Below are 25,294 nucleotides of genomic sequence, written 5' to 3' on the forward strand. Positions count from 1 at the left end.
AGAACCCTCGGTGCCCCACTGTAACAAACAGACTATGAAAAGGTTTGCCTCCAGGGCATAATGAAGTGTTTATCATTTTGGAACAGCAAATATTACATATTTGCTCTGCGGTTATGATGTCAGTCAGAAGATACTTTGCATTTTCAGCTCATGCCTCAGTGCTCTGGGAGGGTTTATATTCCAGGAGGTTTAACACTTCATGACTGACAGCTGCCCTTCATCACAACAGACTCCAAACAAACATGACTTTGATCAGCCTCAGCATCTTGCTCTTCATCCTCACTCACGGTAAAGCAGAACAAGCCTGAAGATTTACAGTAGCAACATATTGCTGGATGAATTTTGCTAAATACTTGAAATAGACATCTGGAGCTTCCTTGTCTGAATTAGTTTTAACAGTTCATTCTGTTTTTTTGTTTTTATTTCTTATTTCTTTTCAGAATCCAGAGGACAAGTGACTGTGACTCAGACACCAGAGCTGATATCAGCTTCCTCAGGACAGACAGTCACTATAAACTGTAAAACCAGCAGCCCGGTTGGTACTTATAATAATAACCACCTCATGTCCTGGTACCAGCAGAAACCTGGAGAAGCTCCTAAACTCTTGATCTATTATGCAAGTACCCGTTACTCTGGGATTCCATCTCGATTCAGTGGCAGCGGATCTAGTACTGACTTCACTCTGACCATCAGTGGAGTCCAGGCTGAAGATGCAGGAGAATATTACTGTCAGAGTCAGCACTGGATCAGTAGTAAACATGTGTTCACACAGTGATACGGAGCCGTACAAAAACCTCCCTCAGTCAGACTGCACAGTGACTGCACTGCTGCAGCTGGGACTCACTGCAGGTGCTGAGGGGTTAGTTAAACCAGAGCTCTATAAAGTTCACTTTTCGGTAAGTGTAAAAGGGTTAAAATCCTATTGGCTGAAGAGTTTAGTTACACGCATGACGTTTGTATCCCAGGCAGTTCCGATGCGTTATCTGCTATTTCTCCAGAATATCACGTAAAGCAGTGAGAACTGGTTTTCAGTTCATTTACCTGGTAAAATAAAGTTTAAATAAATGACATAAATGCTCTAATAGTACACGTAAGTTAGTGGTTTATTTATTGTTAGTTACTGTAATGTTGCGCTGCTTTATTTGGTTAATCGTCCAGTCTGTGAAGAAGGCATTCAAGTAAGAATTGCATTGTAGTATGACTCATTTCCTGGCGCGTACAATTTATACTATGTCAGCGCTCACGGTTCGACTTCTGATATTCAGATCGAGTTCTAGGTCAAACTGGTTTGTTCGACTTTCAAGAAATTCAAGTTCTAGTGAGTTCGAGAACCGAGGTTCCACTGTATATTTATACACACACACACATTTAGTCTTTTTTTTAAAGACATACAATAACAGCAACAGATCACACATTGCAACTGTTCTTGTAAGTTTATGCCCCATCAATTGGCCAGTAGGGAACCCCATTTCCTCAGGTGAGGAAATCAAGCAGATTGCCAGTGATATTGTTATAAGAACCTGAAGGATACAGTTAATTTTGTTCTGCATCAGCAGCACATCATGCAGTAATAAAAAGCCATGCAACTGGAGCTCCAGAACGATTCACTGAAAGTGGATCTAACTACAGTTCTGACTTCACTCTGACCATCATTGTAGTCCAGGCTGAAGTTACAGGAGACCATAGGGAGCTGTCCACTGGCCCAACGATGGAATCCAATTGGACAGCTGAAGGCTCTGAATGTGTGTAGGTCCTTCCAAGCCCACCTGGACAGTTGCTTACCCATATAAAGCAAAACCTAACGAAATCGAATTTAATTAAAGGTTTATTTAGAATGTTTTAATCATGACATTTCTGTTATTCAGGTCACTTCTGGGCTTTCCTGACTAATGCTTAACTTTAATTTGTTTTGGGTGGTGGAGTCACACCGGATTCACCTCGGCGGATAAGGCGATCTTCGGATCTGCCATGTCTGGTCTCAGTTCAGAGATTCAGGGATCGCTACAACTAACCCAATGTCAGCTTAGTTGGTCAATCGGGTCCAGCTTCTCAGCCTAACCAAATACAGTGCCTCAGAGGCTCAGCCTGTATTTACTGCAGCCCAGCATGGGCAGCCACACAAGGTCCTGAAGGGAAGAGCTCCCGACCAACTGAACTCAGCAGATGCATGACAGTTTTGCACTTGAAGATCTAGTCTAAACTTATCAGAGCCAAGCGGCAGTCCAAACACCGAGATTCGCTTGGGGCAGTGCTTATCCCATATCCTGCAGTCTAGCTTAATCCCTGATTATGCTTCTCATGCACGGCCCAGACACCCCAATCAACAAAGGACCATAGAAAAAAAGTTACACAAATATGTCAGTGCCCAGTATGCATCAGGTGGCTGCAGATGTCATTGCTGAGCCTATTGCATACATTTTTAATTTAAGTCTCAAATTAAATACAATACCCACAATTTGGAAAGCTGCATATGTTCTCCCTCTACATAAAGGTGGAGACTATTCTGAAATAAATAATTATCGTCCCATTTCTAAACTTTCAGTTCTGGCGAAGATACTTGAATCTCAGGTCAATTTACAGTTGAAACAGTTTTTAGCTGATCAAAATAGTCTATGTGAGTTGCAGTCAGGTTTTAGAAATGGTCATAGTACCATCACTGCTGTTATGGCTGTGACAAATGATATTATTTGAGCCTTGGACAGAAAGCAGCATTGTGCCGCCTTATTTGTAGACATGTCAAAAGCATTTGACTCAGTAGATCATGTTATACTTTTAGATAAACTCAGGAATATCGGTTTAAGTCCGACAGCCTTGAATTGGTTTAGAAACTATTTAACAGGTAGGACTATAAATCAGATTTTCTAGATATAAGTACAGGTGTGCCACAAGGTTCAATCTTGGCTCCTATTTTATTCTCTATTTTCATAAATGACCTACATAAACATATCCAAGCTAAAATGCATTTGTATGCGGATGAAATAATTGTCTATACATCTGCTCAGTCTGCAGCACAGGCTTTAGAAGAACTTCAGATTTCATTTCATTCACTCCAAAGAGCTTTAACAGGTTTAAAATTAATCTTAAATACCCAGAAAACAAAGTTTATGATTTTTACAAAAGCATTCTCACAAAATTTTGATAATTTGCACATTTCTACTACTGATGGCATAGTGATTGAAAGGGTCTCTTCATATAAATATTTGGGAATATGGATTGATGAAAAGCTTTCATTCAATATACATATTTCTAATTTAGTTAAGAAACTCAAAATGAAGATTGGTTTTTATTTTAGAAATAAATCATGTTTTACATTTGCCTCAAAGAAAAGACTAGTGGAAGCTACCTTTTTACCTGTGATAGACTATGGTGATATGCTGTACATGCATGCGGCCTCCTCTACGTTAAGGAGCCTAGATTCAATGTATCATGCCTCTCTACGTTTTATTTTAAATGCAAAATCCCTCACTCATCATTGCATTTTATACGACTTAGTTGGCTGGACGTCATTAACCATCCGTAGAAAACGGCATTGGTACATGTTTGTTTATAAAGCTCTTGCTGGGTAAACTCCCAGAATATCTCAGTACCCTACTCTGCATCAGCTCCAATAGCTACGACTTGCGTGCCTCCAAGTGGTTGCCTTTGTATGTCCCCCAGGTCCTGACAGACCTTGGCAAAACAGCATTTTCTTATTACGCACCATGGTCATGGAACAACCTTCAAAAAGTTCTTAAATTGCAAACACTAATATCTTTAAAAGATTTTAAGATCATCATAAATAGTTCAGTGACTGAGGAATGTCAATGTTTTGCTTGAGAAGCCACTGTGCAAAAACAATTGTTGTTCTGTTTTACGGTTTAATGTTTTATTTTCATGTACAGTAAAACCAGTCTAAGTCGACACTCGCGGGACCAGCTTAAAAGTGACGACTTAGAGAATTGACGAGATACACCTACTGTAAGTCGACACTTTGGTGACTTATGTCTATCTCGCCGTTTTGTCAACTAGTAAATATAACTCGCCGTTTTGCCGACTTATAAAATCGACACTTTGGCGACTTATGTCTATCTCGCCGTTTTGTCAACTAGTAAATATAACTCGCCGTTTTGCCGACTTATAAAATCGACACTTCGGTGACTTATGTCTATCTCGCTGTTTTGCCGACTAGTAAATATAACACCATACCTCTACTACACCGCACTATACACGCGAGACTTAAGACCAGGGAGCGACTAGTGCGATATGTGGGGATTCCCCGTTTCTACATTGCCGTGGTGACAAGCAGGCGGCGGGAATGCAGCGATTGGGGTGTCGACTTACAGGTAGGAAAATCCATTCATTTGTGTTGTTCGGGACCGGGATTTAGGTGACGACTTAGGGAATTTGACGACTTACAAGCGGCGACTTACACAAGGAATTTTAAAGGAAACATCATTAGGAAAAATCGGGACTTTTGCTTGAGCGTCGACCAGGGACGGATTACGGACGGGCCAGCGGGGCTGCTGCCCAGGGGCCCTTGGGGTGCAGGGGGCCCGTGGGGCCCCTAGCCCAAAACAATTTGCAACGCTTATCAACAATGTATTTTCGTTTGTCTATTTTAGAGGGCCGACATTCTTTGATCCTCTGCCTACAAGGGCCCCTGACCCTATAGGGCCTCTGATGGAAACATGGAGGGAGGGCGTTTGGCTGCCAAGGGCCCTTGAATTGTGGTGGTTGTGGTGGTGGTGGTGGGGGGGGGCCCTCGCAAACGTTTTGCCCAGGGGCCCACACAACCCATAATCCGTCCCTGGCGTCGACTTGTGCACATTGACGAGTTACAAGCCGGCGACTTAGACCAGTTTTACTGTATATGTTTACGTTTTGTATGGCTGCTACCTTGGCCAGGTCTCTCTTGTAAAAGAGATTTTATATCTCAATGGGACTTCCTGGTAAAATAAAGGTAAATAAATAAATAAATCACCTGCTGAATGAAGAGGAAGAATCACTATGGCATCTTCTTCAAAGACAAGAGCACAAATGGTGATGGTCAGTTCATCCACTGCATGTGGGCAGCCTCACTGAAGGTCGATATAGCCTTATCAGAACAATGAGTGATACTGATGAAGAGATGCACTTCAGGTATTTTTGAATGTCTGTATACTGGTTCAACGACCTGTTGCGGCGTATCCAGCCATACAGAAGCATGACTATTCCTACTGCACCCTGGTCAACTTTCCAGAGAGACTTGCCATCACTCTGAAGATTCTAGTTTTTGGGAATTGCCAACAAAGTGTAGTTGCAAGTTACAAATTGGCATCGACAACTGTATCACTGAGTTTCCAAAATAGGCACAGACATTTGGGAAGCTCCAAATTATATTAAATTATATTATAGTTATGGCACAGGGGTGTGATGCAGGCAGGAAAGGGGTGATGATCCTCTTACCGGCTCCAAGAAAAAAAGGAAGTTTACTAAAGAAACAGATCTCTAAACATCCAAAATGACCGAGAACAGGTAAGGGGACAGACTTAAATACGCAGACAAGGAGGACTGACAAAAGGCAGGTGTCAATCATCAAAACAATCAACCAATCACAGAGGGAGCTGGACAAGGAGCAACAGATGGAACATTGAAATACTGGCACAGGGAAACAGGCAACAGGTAGAGTAACTGATAATAAACACGGAACTAGGGAACTCTAACAAAGCACTTATAGGGATAACAGAACTAGGAACATGTACAAGCAAAACCAAATTCAACAACAGGATACAAGAAAGGAAAACTGAAACAGGAAGGCAAATAATAAACACTAGGGGGAAAAAAAACAGCAAACTAATAAATACTGTACAAAATACCACATGAAGCCAGCTTCAAACCCATGAGCAGAGGGTTAACAGACTGCGTGTCACATGGTCAACCCACTAAGCTACACAGCAGTCCAGGGAACTGGGAAAACACACTAGGAACTAGGAACTAACACAAAGGGAGCAGGTTGGCCAGCACCATCTGCTGGCCGACCAGGGACTGAATGCATAGGAAAGGGATGGACTAGATGACAGAGAGGGGGAAACATAGAATGGCCAGCAATGCATGGAAGAGTCATAGAGGGTGGGGTCATACAGTACAGACCCTGACTATTATATAATATTACACAACTACTTGAGACTGTATTGAGTCCAGCGTGGCCCATTAACCTTCACTCTATGGGCCTGATGGCCCAGGATGGTAATTTGCATAGAGGAGACACTTTGCATAAGCAGCACATGCTTCAGTGCCTTGATGGTGCTTATAATCCTGTTCATAACACTTCATGACTGACAGCTGTCTGTACTTCACAGCGACAGACACCAACACAGCTATGGCGTCTATCAGCATCTTCATTGTGGTCTATGCCTTTTTTACTCAAGGTAATATTCTGTACTTTTTATTGGCAAAGAGTGGTAATTATTCATATAGAAATTCAAAAATAATATCTAAAGCATAATATAGATATTCAGCTCATACTTCTCCGGCTAAGTATAACCATTAATATTCATTTTTAATAATAAAAAAAAAAAATCCAAAAATTATTATTTGACCTGTTATTACTAATCATTTTATTTTCTTACTAAAATGCTTACATTTTGATTTTACTTGCAGAATCCAGTGCTCAGATCACTGTGACTCAGACTCCTGCAGCAATGTCTGCTGCCCATGGACAGACTGTCACTATGAGCTGTAAAGTCAGTCCGGCTGTGTATAACAATGATTATTTAGCCTGGTATCTACAGAAACCTGGAGAAGCTCCTAAACTGTTAATCTGCAGAGCAACACAACTTTTCTCTGGGACGCCGTCTAGATTCACTGGCAGTGGATCTAGTACTGACTTCACTCTGACCATCAGTGGAGTCCAGGCTGAAGATGCAGGAGATTATTACTGTCAGAGTTATCATAGTGGTGGTGTGTTCACACAGTGATACAGAGCCGTACAAAAACCTCCCTCAGTCAGACTGCACAGTGACTGCACTGCTGCAGCTGGGACTCACTGCAGGTGCTGAGGGGAAAGTTAAACCAAAGCTCAATAAAGTTCACTTTTCAGTAAGTGTAACAGGGTTAAAATCCACCTATAAAATATTATAATTTTCACCAAAAATTAACTCTAATTATTATTATTTATATGTAAACCTTTCCTTTTGTTTAAATATGTACATCAACAGATCACACGTTGCAGCATGTTTGTTCATCATTAATGAATCGTGATACATGTTTTATCTCAAGTAGCGACTACATTTGTTCATTTGACCTATTTGTAGTTGTACTTCAGTAATAGCTGAGTTATTATTGTATTTGTTCCCCATTTAGTAAAGTGTTACCGATAACATTGGAGGGGTAACAAATAGTTGCTCAGTTACTATTTAAGAACAAATCATGATCTTATTTCATTCTTGCTTGAAATACATGAAATGTCATGATTGATGAATGAACATGGGATCAGTATGTAACTTAGTTACTAGTTCATTAATGCATTAAGTAGGAGTGTACTACTCTATCTACATTATCTGTGTATACTACATTATCTGTGCCCCCTCAATCGAAGTGTTATCTACTTTGTATTCTAACGTTGCGGTGCATTTCGCTCATTGCATATATTCAGTAAGATACTTCACATTATTTCAAACAGACATGTATGGAATATAAAATGTTAATCATAATAAACAATAAGATTATTATACAAAGTTGCATCATAATAGCCAGTTGGGCATAATAACCAATGATAATAGTTACCATAAATTGTTCACTTTTAGGGTTATATACTTCATGTGTATTTTAAATGTTCATTTCAAAAATCTGTATAAAATGGAAGGAGTTAAGCTGTGATTCAGGACTAAGGGAACATCATTTACTGTAGATTTTATGAAAACGTCTGTCTTATCACATGCAGCAATTTTTATGTAGTCATAGATTCAATTCACTATGTCATACTGCACTTAGTATACATTGTTATACAGAACTTAAAGTTTGTCCCTGGAAAGTACAACTGATAAGTCACCATGTCTATCCTAAGCAGGGTCTTAAATGGGAATAGCTTCTGTGATGGGACATGAAGCCTTATGTCCTGGGGGGACAGTCAGACTCACTGTCTTAGGTGAAGGAGCAGGGGTGACGATGACGGTCGGCAGCTGATGTTTGTTGCTGTGTTTTGGTGTGACAGCGGCACATGTGCGGCTTCCCCTATCTGATCGCATTATGTGTAAATAATCAGTCTGACTGATTATTTGCACATAATGAGTAGTGGAACCAACCGAGGTCTTGATTCAGATTCTCCCATTGACTCTTGGTTTGCGGGTGGGAGCCAGATGACAAACTCAAAGCAACCCCATCCTATGACAAAATGCCTTCCAGATTCAAGGTGACTGGCTGCTATCTGCCATCCCTACAGGACCTACACACCTCCAGAACTCCGACGTGAGCAGGAAACATTATGGCTGATCCTTCCCATCCTGAGCATGGAGTGTTCAAAAAACTACCCTCTGACAAGAGACTCAGGTCCATCAAGAACCACACACCACAAAAACAGCTTCTTCCCTTCAGCAGTTGAACTCATCACCAAGCTCCCTGACCGCCGCTGACACAGTCCTTGCCTCTGTCACTCCCCCACTCACTCTGCACGCGTCTTTGTACATCTTTGTACATCTTTTTCACATCATGTATTTTCATATTTATAAATTCCAATATTCAATATACCTCTGTTCCCTTTGATGTTCTTAGAATTATTATTATTATTTATGTTCTTCTGTGTTATCTGTGACTGCAAGCGCCAATGCTGCCACAATGAATTACTGGTACAAGCAATTGTACCAGGTTAATAAAGTGAGTCCTGATTCTGATTCTGATTCTGATATATCCCAAAAACATTATGAAAACAGTCTCGGTGAGTTCTGATGCGGAGGGCAACTTGGGCAAAGGGATGAGTTGAAATCTTTGAAAACCGGCCTGTGACCAACCGGCACAACTGTACACTGCTGAGACTTTGGAAGACCTGAAATAAAGTCCATGACTATGCAGGTCCAGAGGCGCTGAGACGCAGGCAGGGGCTGCAACTGGCCCATGGGAAGAGCCTGCAGGATCTGTTGTGGTTTTTTCTTCCCCCACCAATCTGGAGTCAGGAGCCTCTTGTGTAGATCTTCAGATTCAGTCTTTATTGCAACAGTGAGGTTACAGCCAAGGCTGGACACCCTGCTAAGTACCACAGGCTCAGAGTAAGATCACACAGTACAGGCTCAGGCACCTGACCACCAATGGAGGACAGGTGTGACAGTTACTGACATCCTGGCTGGAGGAGACAGTAAGAGTGTTACTTATATCAGCAGTGACTCAGGTGATGTTACCTAGTTATTTTATCTGTATTCTCTCCAGATATTACAGTTACTGTACTGAGACACACAGGTCTCCATCCACAAAGTTCATGATCTACTGCCCCCTGTCTACTATAAATTGAACTTGTCATGTTTCTGAAAGGAATTTATGCATGTCTTGTAAAATTACTGCAAAACATAACTATTAACATTATGTAATAAGAATTATTGCTGCAGATGGGATCAACATTAGCCTTATTACACATTAGCACACATATCTGATGCACATGCAACCTGCTGTCACGCCCAGCTCAGTCTGATCCTCGTGTGTGCCACGCCCACCTCGTTACCTCATGTTAATCCCTGATTGTCATCACCTGTTTCCTGTTCCTTTTGACTTGTCCTGTGTATTTAGTCCATGTCTCAGTCAGTATTCCCCAGATCCGTCATTGTGTTGTTAGTGGATGTTCGTGCCTGTCTGCCTTTCGTTAACAATAAACCCCGTTTGTCCGTCTTCACGGCTCCGCTCGCCTGCTTCCCCGCTCGCCAGCTTGCGATCGTGACACCTGCTAATTCATCACAGAATTTTAGTTTGTTATTTAAGGGTGACGAAATGAAAAGGACAGGAACCAGGAAGGACAGAAATGAGGTCTAACAGTCTTGGAAGGGGACAGATGGTAACACATTTATATCAGTCATCATTTTGATTTTACTTCACTTTAGAACACTCGGTGCCCCACTGTAACAAACAGACTATGAAAAGGTTTGCCTCCAGGGCATAATGAAGTGTTTATCATTTTGGAACAACAAATATTACATATTTGCTCTGCGGTTATGATGTCAGTCAGAAGATACTTTGCATTTCCAGCTCATGCCTCAGTGCTCTGGGAGGGTTTATATTCCAGGAGGTTTAACACTTCATGACTGACAGCTGCCCTTCATCACAACAGACTCCAAACAAACATGACATTGATCAGCCTCAGCATCTTACTCTTCATCCTCACTCAAGGTACAACAGAACAAACTTGTCTTTATGAAATATATTGCTCAATGAATTTTGCTAAATATTTGAAACAGATATCTGGAGCTTCCTTGTGTGACTTAATATTGATTGTTAATTCAGTTTTAAATATGTTTATTTTGTTTTTATTTTCAGAATCCAGTGGACAAGTCACTGTGACTCAGACTCCAGAGCTGATATCAGCTTCCTCAGGACAGACAGTCACTATAAACTGTAAAACCAGCAGCCCAGTGCATAATGCTGGGACCTCTTATACTCGCATGGCCTGGTACCAGCAGAAACCTGGAGAAGCTCCTAAACTCTTGATCTATAATGCAAATACCCGTAACTCTGGGACTCTGTCTCGATTCACTGGCAGTGGATCTAGTACTGACTTCACTCTGACCATCAGTGGAGTCCAGGCTGAAGATGCAGGAGATTATTACTGTCAGAGTTTCCACTACCCCAATAGTCAACATGTGTTCACACAGTGATACAGAGCCATACAAAAACCTCCCTCAGTCAGACTGCACAGTGACTGCACTGCTGCAGCTGGGACTCACTGCAGGTGCTGAGTGGGAAGATGATGATTTAGCCCTATTAATTTGATAACACTTTAGGATGCTCTTAATTTCTTTTAAGCAATTTCCCCAAACTAGCATTATCTGTCAAGCAGAACCAGTTGCAGAACACCAGTAAAAAGGCAACACTATAATATAAAGTGGTATTTGGTATATCCATATGGAAAAGTTTTTTTTTAATAACATATGACTCTGTAATGCATTTTACCTAAATCATGTAAGCTGTTAAAATGACACTCAAAATAATTATAAAATCCACATTAACTTAATGTCTCATTCGACATACACTCACCTAAAGGATTATTAGGAACACCTGTTCAATTTCTCATTAATGCAATTATATAACCAACCAATCACATGGCAGTTGCTTCAATGCATTTTGGGGTGTGGTCCTGGTCAAGACAATCTCCTGAACTCCAAACTGAATGTCAGAATGGGAAAGAAAGGTGATTTAAGCAATTTTGAGCGTGGCATGGTTGTTGGTGCCAGACGGGCCGGTCTGAGTATTTCACAATCTGCTCAGTTACTGGGATTTTCACGCACAACCATTTCTAGGGTTTACAAAGAATGGTGTGCAAAGGGAAAAACATCCAGTATGCGGCAGTCCTGTGGGCGAAAATGCCTTGTTGATGCTAGAGGTCAGAGGAGAATGGGCCGACTGATTCAAGCTGATAGAAGAGCAACTTTGACTGAAATAACCACTCGTTACAACCGAGGTATGCAGCAAAGCATTTGTGAAGCCACAACATGCACAACCTTGAGGCGGATGGGCTACAACAGCAGAAGACCCCACCGGGTACCACTCATCTCCACTACAAATAGGAAAAAGAGGCTACAATTTGCACGAGCTCACCAAAATTGGACAGTTGAAGACTGGAAAAATGTTGCCTGGTCTGATGAGTCTCGATTTCTGTTGAGACATTCAAATGGTAGAGTCAGAATTTGGTGTAAACAGAATGAGAACATGGATCCATCATACCTTGTTACCACTGTGCAGGCTGGTGGTGGTGGTGTAATGCTGTGGGGGATGTTTTCTTGGCACACTTTAGGCCCCTTAGTGCCAATTGGGCATCGTTTAAATGCCACGGCCTACCTGAGCATTGTTTCTGACCATGTCCATCCCTTTATGACCACCATGTACCCATCCTCTGATGGCTACTTCCAGCAGGATAATGCACCATGTCACAAAGCTCGAATCATTTCAAATTGGTTTCTTGAACATGACAATGAGTTCACTGTACTAAAATGGCCCCCACAGTCACCAGATCTCAACCCAATAGAGCATCTTTGGGATGTGGTGGAACGGGAGCTTCGTGCCCTGGATGTGCATCCCGCAAATCTCCATCAACTGCAAGATGCTATCCTATCAATATGGGCCAACATTTCTAAAGAATGCTTTCAGCACCTTGTTGAATCAATGCCACGTAGAATTAAGGCAGTTCTGAAGGCGAAAGAGGGTCAAACACCGTATTAGTATGGTGTTCCTAATAATCCTTTAGGTGAGTGTATATGTCCTTTATTGATGTAAAATACATATGAATTGAATGCACCCTCAAACATACAAGCCCTACATTCACCTACAATCCATATTAACTATATGTTTCATTAGTCAGACTGCATATGTCCTTATCTGATGTAAAATACATATCAACATAATTAAACATACATAATTAAAACAACTCATGTATCATCAAACACATAAGTTCTATCTTGATGTACAATGCTTATTAAATGAAGGTTTTGTCATTATTAGATCTTATGGATAATTCTTTGAATGAACTTAATTGAATCATACACAGTGGTTCCACACAACTAGAACAGGAAACATTCTTTTTCAGTGAATGCATTCACTTTGTGTTCTGAAAGCATAACATGGCTGAGTTCATCTCACTGAATTTTCTCATGTCTAATTAAATTGACTGAATTGGGAGAGATCATACATGTTTTTCACTAGAATAATATTAAAGGCATATAATTGATCTTCTTTATTAAACAGCAAGCAATGAACATGAATTTCCTGCTAAAGCCATGCGTTATCGTATATGGTAACATGGAAAGTTCATGATTTTCCTATAGGCTTTTTCTTTGAGTGCCTTACATGTTAAGTGTGTTTTTTGGTATGAATATGTGGATATAAAAAACATGTATATAAACATATATAAAACAAATATATATTTGGGCAGTTATATTTAGTGTGTATTTCATATTCGAAAAATTTATGGGGGGGGGGGGGGGTGGTAGCACTGTTATCTTACACCTGCAGGGTTGGGGTTCCTATCCTGCCTCATGTCTTTGTGGGGGGAGTTTGCTTGCTCCCCCCATGCTGTGTGAGTTTCCTCTGGGGGCTGCAGCTTCCTCAGCCACCCAAAGCCATGCAGTTCAGCTCCTTTCCTTCTGTAAACTGCATGTGGTGTTTGACTGTGAGCGTGTCTGTGCCCTGTGATGGACTAGCATTTATGCATGTTTTGGGGAGGTGAGTGGCTCAGTGGTCTGTGTCTCTATGCCTGTGAACAGCAAGGTTTGTCTTCCCATCTCTTTGGAAACAGATGCATCACATGTATTTGCATGAAAGACACACTTTGCATGGCAGCACGTCCCTCAGTGACCTGTGACAGCTTATAAACCTGTGAGATTAACACTCTGTTACTCACAGCCGTCCTGCAGAGCAACACAGTCCACAGGAACAATGACTTTACTCACCATCATCATCTGGACGCTCACCCTATGCATCCAAGGTCAGTCTGAATGCATCATCATCAATATCCAAACTGAAAATTAAATGCTATGATACAAATCTGAAGTATGGTAATGATAAAGTCATATGTGGTTAATATTTAAAATAATATTATTATTGTGTTTTAGAATCCAGAAGCCAGATTACTGTGACTCAGACACCTGCAGTAAAAGCTGTTACTGTAGGAGAAACTGTGACCATGAGCTGCAAAACCAGCAGCCCTATATCAGGATGCAGCAATTGTGTGTCATGGTACCATCAGAGGACTGGAGAGCCGCCTAAACTCCTCATCTATTATATAAGCAGCCGTCAGTCTGGGACTCCAGAACGATTCACTGGAGGTGGATCCAACTACGGGTCTGACTTCACTCTGACCATCAGTGGAGTCCAGGCTGAAGATGCAGGAGATTATTACTGTCAGAGTTACCACTACCCCAATAGTAAACATGTGTTCACACAGTGATACAGAGCCGTACAAAAACCTCCCTCAGTCAGGCTGCACAGTGACTGCACTGCTGCAGCTGGGACTCACTGCAGGTGCTGAGGGGAAGTTAAACCAAAGCTCTATTAACTTTCCTGTAAGTGTAACAGGGTTCAAATACACCTGTAAAATATTACGATTTTTACCGAAAATAACTTTATAATATTTATTATTTAATACTGAGACACAAAAAATGAACAAGTTAAGACAACTTCAAATTTCAAGGCAACTTAATGCACTAGATTTTTAAATTTTGAGGCCAACCCAAACTGAAGTTTTGAAGAAAACCACCTATTGCTGTGCCAACTAATAATTTTTGTTCAGATAATTTATCTTTCATATATATAAAAGCTTCAAATTTTTTGTTTTACATACTACAAATTCCTAACAACAAAAGTGCCAACTTATTGGTTTTTTTTTGGATGATTTATCTTTCATATGCACAAAAATTTAAGCTTAACATACCAAGAATCCAGCCTTTGCAGCACCCGGGGAGCTGGGGGTCCGGGTCCTTGCTCAGGGACCCACAGATGTGCTGAGGTTGGGCTTGAACTGCCAACCAGGCACAGGGGTTTAACCCACTGAACCAAATGCTTCCCCGTCTAGACTAAGACTAAATGCTAAACAGTTATAAAATACTGCTTTTGTGTTGGCACACATGTTCCATAAACCTGACTGAAATCAAACATTATCAAATGCAAAGTACAATTCAGCATCAATCAACTGAAAAACAATGCTAGCTAATTGCATTACCCTTGACAGTTATCTACCAGGGGGGTATTCCATGAAAGTAGCTAAAGAAAGCAGACTTTCCCAAAAAAGTCAAACTCAAACTAGTGCCATGTCTAAACTTAGCCTCATGTCGTTCCACTAACGTAGTTCAGCTGCAACTAATCAAGACTCATACAAGACAGACTTGCATAGTCTAACTTACTGTGCACATCTGAGATACTGAAGAAGCCCAAATGAATGGATGAATGATAGATTGATCAAATGAGTCGGAAAGCGTGTAAACCGAGAGTGGTATTTTTTCCCCCCGCAGAACAAACACTTCTTATGGAGCTGTATGAAGAATACAAAGATGTAATTGCTAAAAATGGCAACACTGTGGTCATAAATAAAGCCAGGGAATTGGCTTGGCGAAGAATTGTAGACAGACTAAATGCGTAAGTTAGGTAAATGTTACAAGTACTTACCATGGTGGTACAGTGGTTTATGCTGTTGCTTTACACTGTGAAAGTTCCTGGTTCAATCCCCATAACTAACAGGGAACCTTCTGGGTTGAGTTCATGTGTCATTCTTACTGTATAATTTTATTCTTTGATCTCCGTAAAATACTGTGTGAAATGTTTTGCTTTTTACTTTAATAAACTTTCAAAGTAGACTGTGACTAAACAAAATATAAAAATATCTTCCTGTTCATATTATTTTAACAGATTTTTTTTCAGTTTCAGTCATTGCATTTCATGTTTGACCTTTGTAATATGGGTACGCTTTTATTTCAGTTATTTTGTAATTAATTGGAATGCTGAGACGTAATTTTTATAGGCTTTATTTTATTTATTACATGACATGAGTAGTGAGAGCTCGGAATTTCGTCAGATGGAACGATCTTTTGGGAATCTGTTCCCATATGTCGGACGTTCTTTGAGACAACGCTTAACTAAGCATGACAGTTAACCTGGTCCGGAGCAGACTTGTTCACTCGCATAAGTTACCATAGTAACTCAGCGGGGATTCATTTAAGACACGTTGATGGAACGGAACTCCCACTTAAATGAGCCAGACTTGTCGAAATTAGCTTTCCATAAATCCTGCTTCATGGAATACCCCCCTGGTTCCTAGTATCTCCTAGTGTTTAGTGATTATGACCCTCACCTCCTGCGATCCTGGATAGGACAAGAGGAACAGAAAATGGATGGATGTATGGATGGATGGATAGACCCTCACTTGTGTCTTGCAATTACTATTCCCTAGCGATTGGTTAATTGTCAATGGCCAGCACCTGTTTCTTGTCTACCCCTCGTCACTTGTGTGTGTGTCTGCCCTTGCCCTGTCCCTCAGTAGGTCATTATATTTGCATGTATATACTGCCTTGCACTTTGTTCCTGCGCTTTGTTCCCGCACTTTGTTCCCAAGTTTCGTTGCATGTGCTCCAAAATCAGTTTGGTGTTTCGTTTTTTCCTCGTGTTTAGTTTAGCCCTTATTAGTTCTTGTTTAACATTCCTACCTTGAACATACATTACAGTGCATGATTTGCACTCTGCATTCATTCCATTTTTTTGGCAGCAGTTACTCCTTGCCAAGCAGTGTCCCTCCATTACAGTTAAGCTGCATTTTTGAAGACAGAGAGAAAGCTGTGCCAAGTCTCCCAGCTCCCCAAAGGCAATCACAGCAATTAAGTACTGTGGATTACTCACATTTTTGTAGCAGGATTTCATCACTGTATTCCTTCTTGCAGTATTCTACCAAAACACTGTACTTCCTCAAAATGGCATTCACAGCTTGCTGATGTGAGAGCCAGCACACCTGGGTCAAAGGCCTGAATGACAGCATATCCTTATGTTGAACATTAGCTAAATCTGCAAGTAGAAGACTGCTGATGACTAATTTGCTGCGCAATCATAGAAAAGGGGTTTCAGAGCGCAGCGCAGCATGTGCCACGTTCGGGCTAAAAACCAGAGAGCAAAGCGTGTAACGTATGGAGAACACAGTAGCCACCCCTATGTACTGAATGGGTTCTAAATTGGGCTTGTCTTGCAACAACCAAGAGATACTAACCAAAGCAGCCTCAGAAGGAAAGCAAACAATCTCCACCCGGCTACATTTGTATACGAAAATCATAATATGAATGGAGTTTGCAGGTGGTTCGATATTATCCTCAGTTTTGGCTGTTGGCAGTAAGTCTTGGAATGTATTACTCACAGATATGGAGGACTACTGCTATGTAAGCCACCCAGTGGAGCTTTAGGGAAACTTATCCTTCTACTATGGTAAACTTAGTTTTGTCAAGTCAAGTCAAATTCTTTATTGTTATCTCTTCCAAGTGCGGAGTACAGGGTGAGACAAAATTGTGTGTTTTCATACAACATGTAATGTGACAGGACAGTGTACAACATATAGTGCAAACACAGCACGTCGTGTAAGTTTACTGCACTATAACGGTACAACACAATACAGGAGGTGAGTTATTCTGGATCAGTAGCAGAATTATCATAGCAGCAATATGTAATTGAGATGTGCACTAAAGGCAGATAATAAATATACAGTATAGTGTAGTGACATAAATATACAGTATGGTATAGTAACATTGGTATAGTGATCGTTTGCACTGGGACAGTAAAGATATAATGTGACAGATATAAAGTGCATATGCAGTGATGTAAATGGTACTTCAGCTGTGTTAGAGTTCAGGGTTCACAGTTCAGCAGCAGGTACTGAGGGGGGCAAGGGTGTTGAGGAGCTGGACGGCGTGGGGCAATAAGCTACTACACAGTCTCAGTGGCGGAGCTAGACTTTTAAAACAGGGGTGACAAAGGGGTGGCAAGGTATTATTTTGGGGGGTCAATATACAAAGTGTTCAATTACACTAAAAATAAATTATTTTCCACAAAATGTATACAGATTAATTAAAGTTTTTATTTTCCAAAATGTACACAATTATATATGTATTAAGTATACAGCAAAAATAGAATAAGTATTCAAAGTGCTCCTTGGACTAATCAAGTCCAGTAGTAAGCAAAAACTGAGGTAAACTTGGACCTGTCAAAACAAGGCAGGACAAGGCAGTTGTACAAAATTTTTAGGAATCAAAATCGTGTAAGCTGACACAGCGACTATCGTAACAGACAAAAAAAATCGATTCGAATCGTAAATCGAGTTTTTTATTTAAAAATCGCCCAGCTCTAATTAATGCTAAGCACTACAGTGCAATGTCTCCCTTACTTCCCGTTAAAACAGTACTTCGTTTAATTTAATACCAATAAAAGCCGTACATACCAGCAAAAACGCTCTACATCGATCCCGCGTGTGCTGCCGCGATGTTTTGGAGCCGTTTGGAGCACGAAATACCTGCGTGTCAGCTTAACCAATGAAAAGTGTAGCAGCAACAGCACGCTGCACGCTTGTGCGTGCTGCGTAAGGATGCATTCACGTTCGCTGGGAGATTTGAGAAATGTTCGTAAAAATCAAACAGTGTAATGTTTTCAGCGGGGTGGCAACAGGGGTGGCAAGGACTTCGTCTGGGGTGGCAATTGCCACCCCAACTAGCCCTCTAGCTCCGCCACTGCACAGTCTGGCTGACTTGGCTCGGATGCTGCGGTACCGTCTGCTGGACAGCAAGAGCACAAAGAGCCTGTGTGCAGGATGTGTGGGGTCGGCCACAATGCTGGACGCCTTTCAGAGGCTGCGTGTGCAGTAGACATTCTGTATGGGGGGAAGAGAGACACCGATGATGTCCTCTGCTGTCTTGACAGTCTTCACCAGTTAGATACAGAGGATGATTAGGAGGCCATATTTGACAGGCCCACAGGGGACAATGTTAGCCAGGACATCAGGGTACCACCCAGGGGCGCCGTAAGGGGGTGGAAAGCTAGGACGATTCCAAGGGCCCCTGAGTGACAGGGGCCCTAAAAAATTAGGAAAATAACTGGATTGGTTTGGACTGGGGGGCCTAATATGATATGCTTTCATGGGGCCCAAAATCTCTAGCGGCGCCCCTGGTACCACCGCTATTCTTTCGAAAGACAGAGTATATATGAGCATAAATGTTGAATTTTGTGTGTATAGTAATTGCACAAAAATTATAACTGTTACCAAAGTTGCCCTTTATGTTAAATTGTTGTGTCGCAATAAACAGTGATAAATTCAAACTGAACTTCTGATTGTCCTGTGATATATAATCAATAAGTAAATTAAATATGATTGAAAATGAAATCAACAGGTGGTGATAATACCTTTCAAATGCATAAACTGTGTGTGGTATGTGAGCTAAATATTTTTTGAGTGCAGAGAAGCATGACTCGTCTCTACACAGAACACATTTCCACAGCTCCAGAGCCCAGTGGCGGCGTGCTTCACACCACTCCATCTGACACTTGCCATTGTGCTTGGTGATGTGAGGCTTGCATGCTGCTGCTCAGCCATAGAAGCTCATTCCATGAAGCTCCCAGTGAACAATATGTGCCTCAGCACTCGGCAACCTGTTACATTACATGAGTTCCTGTTGTTCCTAAACGCTTCCACTTTACAATAATACCACTTACAGTTGACCGTGGAATAGGCCTATCAGGGAAGAAATTTTACAAATTGAATTATTGCAAAGGTAGCATACCACGATTGACTTTACTGAACTCCTCAGAATGACCCAATATTTCACAAATGTTTGTAAACTTCACTGCATGCATGGCTAAGTACTTGATTTTATATGCCTGTGGTAATGAGTCTGAATGGATCACTTCGATTCAATGCTTAATAGGTGCGTCTCAATACTTTTGTCCACATAGTGTACTACACCCCCAATTATACATCCCCTTTGCCTGTTGAAACACAAGTTCCAACTTGAACTGTTTCCATGGTTTATTTGCACTTTTGTCTTTGCTGGATGTGCTTCTATGTTTAGTCATGTCCTAAATCTGAACAGGGAAAATCCACACACTCCTGACAAAAGTAATGCTCTGTTGCATTAACAAGATAACTTATTTGGTGAAGTTAGGGAAGCACCTTCAGAAAAGATGATGTTCCTTTGCGTGACTGGCTGACTGACTTATACCTGTCACCCAAGTAGAAGGAAACTTTCAAGATTGACAAGTGTTTTTGTAACAGCCTATAATTATTATTCCCAGCGTTTTTGTTTTCTAAAAAACCGCAATTACAGTTAAAATTCATAATCAGACTGTAAAGACAAAGAAAAACCAATTTTATCGTCCGCGCAGGTTTATAGCATTATGAGCGCGTGCCCCAGAGTATTGCGCAATTGCGCGCGCGGGGATTATAAGGATCATTGCCCACAAACCCTGAGGTGGAAAACCGCAAGGCTGCTGGCTGAGCCACTCAGACACGTGCCATCAATACAGTACAGTATCGTTTCTATGCAAATACTCTATATGGTTACAGTAGGTCCCTTTACATACGGAGTTTCTCTTTATGCAGAAGGTGATGTGATATCACGTGCCATTTGTATATTCAGTGATTCTAAAGCCTTGCGGTTTCTGTCATCTGGGTGGAAATTCACATATTACAGTATGTCTGCAACAAACAGGATCGGTTTGAAGGAGATTTTGAAGAAATACTGGAAAGCCTAGAACCTGGCAATTCTACGGCATTTAACAGAATCACAGGCAGAAGTTGCTGTTATTTCTGCAAAGCAATATACTGGTTTGAACAGTCGAAGTGTTGTAAATTACTGTGATTACTACATTCATAGAAAAAGAAACATACGTACCACGTGTATTTATTAAATGTGGGCGTAAGGAGAGTATTAAACGTCCATTAATGTATAACTACGATGAGAAACGCGGCTGTAGCGCTGGGAGGTTTTTGTACGGCGTGTCAATCAGATTCAGTCATTGTGGTGGACTTTCGGCGGCGGGACCAGACTTGATGTTGGCAGTAAGTATCCAGCTTTTTATAATAAATATAGGCTACAAGTAGAAATCTTCAACACATACGCACAATTAAGTTCTGTTGTTATCGCAAATATATTAGGGTGAGTATCTGGAATTTCAATAGGAATATGATTCGGATGACGTAGGCTATATACCAGATAGAAATATTTAAAACATCAATTATTTACCCACTTGTGTCAGATAACGTGCACATTAGTTGTAACACATGGCTATTATTTGTTAATAATATAATAACCGTCAAGTCGTACCTATAATATATCAGATATCGAACAGCACGTTACTTTTCAGCATACTTAGTTTGTCCAAGTGACAGAAAACGTGACATTTTCACTCGTTAGGTTTATACCCATATTATTTATATAACGGTTAGTTGCCTGTAATGCGCTGCTGCGAGGTTTTTGTACGGCGGCTGATGCGCCGTGAATCACCGTGGTACACTTTCGGCGGCGGTACCAGGCTGGACGTTGGAAGTAAGTGTCTCTCTGTGTAATATTGATGTTTGAACATTAGTATTAATATCTAGTCGACACATGGTTTTAACGAGATGAGGCGGTTCTGACAGATAGATCTGCAAACAACTATTATCATAACTGATAACGACTGTCGTTGTTCCGAAGGCAATGGCTTGTAGTTTAAGATTTGCGATGCATTTTTCGTGGTGCGTATATTCGGTGGGATACTTCGCATTATTTCATATAGTGTCTGAGTGAGTGAACAAGCGGTCATTAATGCATGTAAAAAGGATCTCAATCATAAACAATGTCATTGTTATATAATTATGGATTTTGATACACAATCTGACAAAATAACCGGTAACAATAGGATACTTAACGTATTTCATATTCACAGTTAGATTGTATTTTACACATTCATTTTATGACCCATGTAAAAGGGAATATGTTAAGCTGAGATAATGCACAAGGGCAACATTAGACTATTTACAGTAGATTTTAGGAAGGGGTCTGTTTTGTCACATGCAGAACTACTTATGTAATCACAGATTATGTTAAGCAGGGTGAGTATTGCTAAAATGGGATAGGCCTACCTGGAAAAATGGGACAGTTAAACTTTGCAATAAATATATGTGTTTAGTAATACTTTATTTTCTCTTCTATATAGTGTTCTAGGGGCATTAATGTATTTAGAATGGTATCAAGATATTGAGATGGTTCTGTAATTTTTTCCAGAAAGGAAATTTTCAAAAGTGTCCCATTTTAACAATACCCAACCTATGTCATATTCCACTTAGTTTATCTATTTATACTTATAAAGTTTGTATTAAACTCTGACCTAAAGTCCCTTTGGTCTCTCCTAGGTAACAGAGCCCCCACCCTGACGGTCCTGCCCCCCTCCAGTGTGGAGGTGTCCAGCAAGAACACGGCCACCCTGATGTGTCTGGCCAACAAGGGCTTCCCCTCCGACTGGAAGCTGAGCTGGAAGGTGGACGGTAGCAGCAAAGCCGCGGAGACGAGCCGCGGGCTCCTGGAGAAGGACGGCCTGTACAGCTGGAGCAGCAGCCTGAGCCTCACTGCGGACGAGTGGAAGAAGGCGGGCTCAGTGGTCTGTGTGGCCAATCAGGGCTCCCAGGCTGCTGTCACTCAAACGCTGAAGAGGACCGACTGTTCAGAGTAGATGAGCTCAGCGTCACCTGTGATGAGCGGCTGATTACTGTGTTTTTACTGTGCTGTGCTACACGCTTCAGATTTACTAACCAATTACTTTGAGAAAATAATGTGCTTTGCCTGATCCATGAGTGAATATCTTTTCTGGTGTATTATTAGTTTTGGGGTCTCCTTGTTTTATCTTGTGTGTTTTATTCATGAATGTTGCATAGATAAATAAAGATTTCATCCTGTCTGATACAGAAACTGACATCAAAACTGGTTATTTTAACATGCACACAGTGATACCATCATGACACAGAACATGATCCTGAACCTTTCAGTTTAGATTTTTTAATTCTGAATATAAGTCTTCTGTCAGAAGTACAAAATCTTCCCTGTTTATCTTCACTACTTTGCAGAAAGTAAAGTAGATGCATTGAGGGACGTTTAGTTTAAGTTTGAAAAGGTTCATACTGAGCAGTTGATATTGCAAACCACATAATGGGCTCATTCTTCATACAACAGAAAACAATTCTAATTAAACTCAATTAACATCCCATAATTATCTCCAATGTAGAGCATACACACTCAATAAATATATTGCCACAATGTATCCAAATTATAATAAATTTTTAAACAGTAAAGACAGTCAATGATCGTGTGAGACAATCTGCTGCTCTGTGACACGGGCTGAGCCCCCACCTCACTCTAACCCCAGGGGGACTGGGGGACATTTGCCTGCTCTATTCTGGGGGCAGCAGAACCTTCCTGCTCAGTTCATGCAAATATGAGTTTCGCTCCAACGGTTGAGAGTTTAGTTTCAGGGCTTAAAACAGGCTGGACTGGGGCAGCTGTGAGGGGGTGGGACTGACCCCATTTCTGATCAGGGGACAGGAAGCGGAAATGTCAGCTACTCACTGGCTACATCAGTACTTTGTACATTATACTACATGAACAATTATTTATTCTGCATGAGTAATCACTCATTTTCTGATCTCCATTTTATACTACAGGAACAATTATTTAGTCTCAGTGCAGAAAATCATCCTCTTTGCAGAATAATTTTTAATTATATAATTTAATAATAAATCATCTCTGCAACTATCTGAACAGTGTACAAATTGCAAAAAATCCTGACATTAGTATTAATAGTTTTTGCTTAAATACTGTAGCAGTTCGTACGTAGAGTTCAGTAAAGCTTTATGTCTCAGCAATGCAGGCCTACAGCACACAGGGAAACAAAAAAACGTTCCTCCTGATCTCAGTGCAACATTCACGACAGCAATGTGTCCCTCTATTGGCCATTGAAGGAAGTTACATAGGAAAGCATTATCTCTGGCCTTGATCAACTGGAACTAAGGGGCCAAGCCCAACCCCTGAAAAACAACCCCACACCATAATCCATAATCCCCCCTCCACCAAACTTTACACTTGGCACAGTGCAGTCAGGCAAATACCGTTCTCCTGGCAACCGCCAGACTTATCCATCAGACTGGCAGACAGAGAAGCGTGATTCTTCACTCCAGAGAACACGTCTCCTCTGCTCTAGAGTCCAGTGGCGGCGTGCTTTACTACACTGCATCTAACGCTTTGCATTGCAGTTGGTGACCTAAGGCTTGGATCCAGCTGCTCGACCACGGGAACCCATTCCAGGAAGTTCTCTACGCACTGCTCTCGAGCTAATCTGAAGGCCACACTAAGTTTGGAGGTCTGTAGCTATTGACTCTGGGGACAGTTGGCGACTTCTGCACACTGTGCACCTCAGCAAGCTTTGCACTCATTGTGATTTTACGTGGCTTACCACTACGTACTGTAGCTGAGTTGCTGTTGTTCCCAGTTGCTTCCACTTTGTTATAATGCCACTATCAGCTGACCGTGGAATATTTAGTCGCCAGGAAATTTCATGAACGAACTTATTGCAGTGGTGACATCCTATCACGGTATCACGCTTGAATTCACTGAGCACCTGAGTGCGACCCATTATTTTGCAAACGTTTGTAGAAGCAGTCTGCATGCCTAGGTGCTTGCAATATAGTGTATATACAGTATGCAGTCAGGGTCAAGATGTTCAGTCACTGTGTGGTTAAGCATTACATCTGCTAAGACATGATTTTAAATTTTAAGCATCAGAACGAGTATGATGTGATTTTAAATGTCGTATCATAGCTTGTGCCAGCTGCTGTGGTTCCAACATCACAGAAACAGGCACCTTCCTGAGATTCTCACTTACTACAGTGTCCACAGACAATGGTGTGATAAACAAAACATCCAGGCAGCGGCAGGTCTGCTGAGGAAAACACCTCGTTAATGAGAGCGGTCAGAGGAGAACAGCCAGATTCCTCAGATCTAATAGGAGAACCACAGGCGCACAAATAACAGCTCAGCGCATCAGTGGTGTGCAGGAAGGGATCTCCAAGCACACAAAGGTCTTACTTGTAGTGCTGCGTAATAAATTGAGTGTATGTTATACAATTTGTGAATATTAAGCGTCTGTTTGATATTCAATATTTCAATAAGATGGTCACCATGAGCAGTTAATGTCACGACTGGAACTTATTCAGTTAAAAGCATATTTGTTGGCTTTCACAAGCATCGTCTGAAAGAGCGCTGCCCAAACTGGATCATTCATCCACAAAGGCAGGTTTTCTGCCCTCTGGCCACTGAGACCTTAAGCAGGTAAACAGCGGGACTAGGGGCTGCTGATTGGTTGGGCGGCTCCAGGATGAGGTGCACAAAAGGCAGATTCATGTGCAGAGGACTGGAAAAGCAGGAACAGGAAGCAGGACCCAGGAAACAGGAAGTGGGGCTGAAACACAAAACCAGCATGCTCACGGCAAACCTAAAAACAAGACACCAGTTTCCCAGCACACCGGCTGTGGAAATTTGGCTAATCAGGACCATGAACCCAGGAACAAGACATAGGCTAACCAGGACCAGGAATTCAACGCAAGACA

At 41.3% G+C, this 25,294-nt stretch overlaps 1 gene segment (V, D, J or C); it reads left to right on the forward strand.

The window, feature by feature from the left end:
• The first annotated feature begins 220 nt into the window (after positions 1 to 220).
• LOC140588284 (Ig kappa chain V-V region MOPC 21-like) lies at positions 221 to 22,604 on the forward strand. The segment is given in 4 exon segments: positions 221 to 288; positions 441 to 762; positions 20,682 to 20,719; positions 22,052 to 22,604. Coding segments are annotated over 4 exon segments (723 nt in total).
• Positions 22,605 to 25,294: the final 2,690 nt, after the last annotated feature.

Source organism: Paramormyrops kingsleyae, chromosome 3 (assembly GCF_048594095.1).
Source record: "Paramormyrops kingsleyae isolate MSU_618 chromosome 3, PKINGS_0.4, whole genome shotgun sequence".
Taxonomy (NCBI): domain Eukaryota; kingdom Metazoa; phylum Chordata; class Actinopteri; order Osteoglossiformes; family Mormyridae; genus Paramormyrops; species Paramormyrops kingsleyae.